This window comes from Dendrobates tinctorius, unplaced genomic scaffold (assembly GCF_039654945.1).
Source record: "Dendrobates tinctorius isolate UK_male_01 unplaced genomic scaffold, ASM3965494v1 ptg000051l, whole genome shotgun sequence".
NCBI classification, from domain to species: Eukaryota; Metazoa; Chordata; class Amphibia; order Anura; family Dendrobatidae; genus Dendrobates; species Dendrobates tinctorius.
In genome coordinates this window covers 26,942,501-26,947,612 of record NW_027361719.1, presented here as the reverse complement: position 1 = coordinate 26,947,612, position 5,112 = coordinate 26,942,501, and the positions used below count along the sequence as shown (strand labels likewise).

Here is a 5,112-nt window from a genome sequence, read left to right as displayed (position 1 = left end):
GTCCTGGAATGGCCAGGACATTTTTTTGATCGCTGGTCTCCCGCTGGCCAGCACGCATCGCTGCGTGTGACAGGCGGGAGACCAGCAATCAGGAGCTGGTAAGTAAGGTAAACAAAGGGTTTCTAAGCGGCGCGCAGCGCTTAGAAACCAGATGTGTACCTTAGTTATCAGCGCGCTGGTGCAAGGAGCTGGTAACCAAGGTACACATTGGGTTTCTAAGTGCCGCGCGCCGCTTAGAAACCCAATGTGTACCTTGGTTACCAGCTCCCTGCATCAGCGCACTGGTAACTAAGGTACACAGTGGGTAACTAAGCGACGTGCGTCGCTTATTACCCCCGTGTCGCTGGTGCTGATCGCTGGTGAAGCTGCCTGTTTGGCAGCTCACCAGCGATCATGTAGCGACACACCAGCGATCCTGACAAGGTCATATCGTTGTCGGGATCGCTGGTGCGTCGCTATGTGTGACGACGCCCTAAGCTTGGAGGTTTCACAACTTTTCAGGGCAAGAGCGGATAAGGTGTTCCGGAGTACTGCAGTAGTAGCATAAACCTTTGGCTCAGGGAAGTTCCTGTAGTTGCTCGGTCAGCCTAACGCAGTCTACCTGCATAGGTTCAGGAGAACTATCAGAGGCAGACAATTGGGGAACAAGCGGCATCTGGAAGGAGTGAGCCAGATGGGATGGTGTTCTTTCGTGTGGCACTGCTCGGGCACATTCCTGGAACCTCAGGTCAATACGGATGGCCAGGGCAATCAGGTCATCAACTGTAGTAAGGATGTCTCGACCAGCCAACATATCTTTAATTTTTCCAGACAGTCCCTCCTATAAGGGGGCTATGAGCGCCTCATTGTTCCAGCTGGGCTGAGATAAGGTTCAGGACTGGATTGCAAATTGACCCAAAGTCAGACTACTTGGTTGCAGTCTAAGGCCTCTTTCACACTTCAGTTTTTTAGCATCATTTCAAATCCGCCAAAAAGTCATAGAAGCGGATCCGTTCTGAACTGATGCGAACGGATGGCACAGGATCCGTCTTCAGACGGATCCTGAAAATGAGGAAATATAAAGGAAGAGAGAGAGAGAGAGAGAGAGAGAGAGAGAGAGAGAGAGAGAGAGAGAGAGAGAGAGAGAGAGAGAGAGAGAGAGAGAGAGAGAGAGAGAGAGAGAGAGAGAGAGATCCGGCACCCAGAAAGAATTTCAGGTTAAATCAGTGTTTGTAGGATCCGCCACAGAAAAAAACGTTGCAAGCTCCATTTTGAAATCTTTGAGGATGGTGACGGACAGCAACTTTTGGCGGATCCTCACAAAAAACGGATGCAACGGACAGCAATCCGTCACAATCCGCCATTAATGCAAGTCAATGGGGAAAAAAACGGATCCTCAAAAGAAAATTGAGGATCCGTTTTTTTCAAAACCTGGCGGATTGTGACTGATTGTAAAAAACGGAAGTGTGAAACAGGCCTAAGGAGAGTGGAACTACGGCACTGTTGCACAGGTGCGAGATTACAAGACGAAAACCCAAGGTCACAAGCACACTGACTCAGAGGCGAGTCACATTCTAATGAAGTATGGAGTCAGAGTTATCTTCAAGGCAGAATCTTACCCAGAGCTTGGAAGAGGTCATTTACATCAAGTGATAAAATATGATTTCTCAACAACCACCCATCTAAGGGTACCGTTACACTTAGCGATGCACCAGCGATCCCGACTAGCGATATGACGCGGTCATGATCGCTGGTGCATCGCTAGTGAGCTGCCACACAGGCAGATCTCACCAGTGACATCGCTGGGGACGGGGGTCGCTACTTACCTATCAGACGCGGCGATCCTGCGTCCTCCCGCCCGGCTCCACGCGTCGCTCGTCGGCGCCACAGGAAGCGCCGCAGGAAGTGGCAGACGAGGAATGGTCCAGGAGCTTCTCGCGCGATCAGCGATAACCAGCGGGGGAGCGGGTCGTAGGCAAGTATCACATGCAGCGATATCGCTAGCAATATCGCTGCAACGTCACAAAATCGGTGACTTTACAGCGATATTGCTAGCGATATCGCAGTGTGTAACGGGGGCTTAATATGAGACATACAGGTATCACTATTCTCAGTATTCCATAACATGTATGCCCATATTAATAGTTTAGAAAGGTCAAATGTGATGACAGATGCCCTTTAACCCCTTAATGTCCAATGACATGCGCAGTCCGTCATCAGACATCTCCCCTGCCTTGATGAGGGCTCCGCCGCTGAGCCTGCATCAAAGCCGGGACATGTCAGCTGTTATGAACAGGTGACATGTGCCCGCAATAGGCGCGAGCGGAATCGCCGTCCGCCCGCGCCTATTAACTAGTTAAATCCCGCTGTTAAAGTTGACAGCGGGCATTTAAAAAGCAATTCCGGCCGCCGGGCCGGAAATGACCTCATCGCCGATCCCTGTCACGTGATCGGGGATCGGGGTCATGTTGCCTGGACAACCAAAGGTCTCTATGAGACCTCTATGGTTGTTCCAGGCATATGGCTTTCAGCGCCACCCGGTGGTCGGCGCTGAAAGCACAGCAGTAAATCTGCTACATATGGGCGATCTGCTCATCGACCATATGTAGCAGAGCCGATCGGGTTGCGCATGCTTCTAGCCTCCTATGGAGGTTATTGAAGCATGCCAAAAGTTAAAAAAAAAAAAAAAAATGTTTAAAAATAAAAAAAATTTAAAAAACCTAAAAGTTCAAATCACCCCCCTTTCGCCCCAATCAAAATAAAACAGTAAAAAAAAAAATCCCACATACACATTAGGTATCGCCGTGTTCAGAATCGCCCGATTAAAAAAAAACAAAAAAAACCATTAACCCGATCGCTAAACGGCGTAGTGAGAAAAAAATTCAAAACGCCAGAATAACGTTTTTTTGGTCGCCAAGGCATTGCATTAAAATGCAATAACGGGCCATCAAAAGAACGTATCTGCACAAATGTGGTATTAAAAACGTCAGCCCGGCACGGAAAAAATAGGCCCTCACCCGACCCCAGATAATGAAAAATGGAGACACTACGGGTCTCGGAAAATTGCGTATTTTTTTTTTTTTAAGCAAACTTTGGAATTTTTTTTCACCACTTAGATAAAAGAGGACATAGACATGTTTGGTGTATATGAACTTGTAATGACTGGAGAATCATAATGGCAGGTCAGATTTAGCATCTAGTGACCTAGCAAAAAAGCCAAGCAAAAAACAAGTGTGGGATTGGACTTTTTTTTTGCAATTTCACCGCACTTGGAATTTTTTTCCCGTTTTCGAGTACACGACATGGTAAAACCAATGATGTCACTTAAAAGTACAACTCGTCCCGCAAAAAATAAGCCCTCACTTGGCCATATAGACGGAAAAATAAAAAAGTTATGGCTCTGGAAAGAAGGGGAGGGAAAAATGAAAATGCAAAACCAAAAATTACCCCTGGTCATTAAGAGGTTAATCCACAGAGATAAGCAATTGCTACTGAACATAAACTGAACAAATTAATAAAGGCAAATATAGATTATTTTAACCCAATATCGTACCCAAATTTACTATTTTCATATAATACATTAAAAATTAAGTTTTATTGACCAATTAGAGAAGGGTAATAACGAGTGGGGTTTTGCCCTTATAGGATTGATTATATTTATATCCTTCCCAGGCCATTTAATCTCCATGTGTACATCTGACATATCAATAGATATTTTATCCTGTTTCTATAAACTTGTCTATTAAAAATGCTGATTCTTTCATAACACTCAAATTGTTCAATAATAGAAGTTTTATGTAAGTGTAAATATATATCTATATCCATTATATACACAAAAAAAACAAAACAAAACACATTTCAAATAGTAAGTCACCAACAATAAGCCACAACTTTATTAAATCAATAGAAATAGTATAAATCTCAATTTCAGCTGCACCGACCCAAGAGCAAGATCAAACGAGTTCAGTCTGAGGGACACTCACATCGTCAACTCCTATACACAGAGAGAGAAAATAGAATCAGAATACACAGTAGACATGGGACATATCCATCTAGGCAAAGCGATGGCTGCTCTACACATTATATGATTGCAATTTTAAAGAAATTATATCAAGCTAGTTTGGAACTGGTTAAAGAAGCACTCCCATAAATATTTTTCTTCTTCCATTAAATGTGTGCATATATGTATGAAATGTAGTGTGTAGGTGTGAATACGCTCACCTGCTGCTGCTGCTTCTGCTTCCGGGATCCAGAGTCGCTCTGCTCCGCTTCTCAGTGACGTCATCGCTTTACAGACTCTGCAGGTCACTCTACACTTGACCCAAAAATAGCATTTGCAATGCAAGTTTATGGAGCATCAGAGGCTCCATACGCTTACCTTGTGAAATATTTCTGGCTTATGCATAAAGTGAGAAGGATTATCTGAATTGCGGCGATGACACTGAGAAGAGGAGTGGAACTGTGCTGAATCCCAAAGAAATCAGTGGTATCTGTGGGCTAGCACCATGGGAATAGCAATATATTGGCCCATATAATGTAAATGTAAAGATCTGTTCACATCTGTGCCAGAGGCAACAATAAAGGAAACAAACATTACTGATAATTAGATGCACATAAAACATCTGACAGCCCGATTACAGCACAAGTCAGCAACGCTATACTGACGATCCAAAGGATATCCGCTGCAACGGAACCTAACAACCCTAATTCACAAAAAAAAAGATGCAGTTAGGGCCCTGTGTAATAAAACATACCCCAGACACTCAAGACATCCTCATTGCCTTGTCAAATAAAATGTGGAATTTGTAAACAGTTATGAATACTTTATAGTAGGTTCAAGTCCCTACACTAAAATGATCAATGATCACCTCAAATATAGATTTAAAATGGCCATGTTGAGATACATCTAGCTCTATGAGACAGTATACAACAGTGGAGGGAGGGCCTGCAGCACTGAGGAGAAAGAGGGGGTGCTGGAAAATGTAGTTTTAGTTCAGAATCTAGATAGTGGGGTAAGAGGGAGATGAAATTGCACAAAGACACTGTGATAGACAGTTTCTTGCATATTTGTGGGGGTAAACTAAGTGTGTGGGATTTTTTTTTTTTTTTTTTTTTTGGGGGGGGGGGGGGGGG

At 44.2% G+C, this 5,112-nt stretch overlaps 1 protein-coding gene across 1 annotated transcript in view; it reads right to left on the bottom strand.

The window, feature by feature from the left end:
• Positions 1 to 3,849: 3,849 nt before the first annotated feature.
• NACA (nascent polypeptide associated complex subunit alpha) overlaps positions 3,850 to 5,112 on the bottom strand; it is a 45,444-nt gene continuing 44,181 nt past the window's right edge. Inside the window, 1 exon segment of the mRNA XM_073576897.1 lies at positions 3,850 to 3,973. Coding sequence (XP_073432998.1) covers positions 3,959 to 3,973 — 15 coding nt within the window. The 3' untranslated portion in view covers positions 3,850 to 3,958.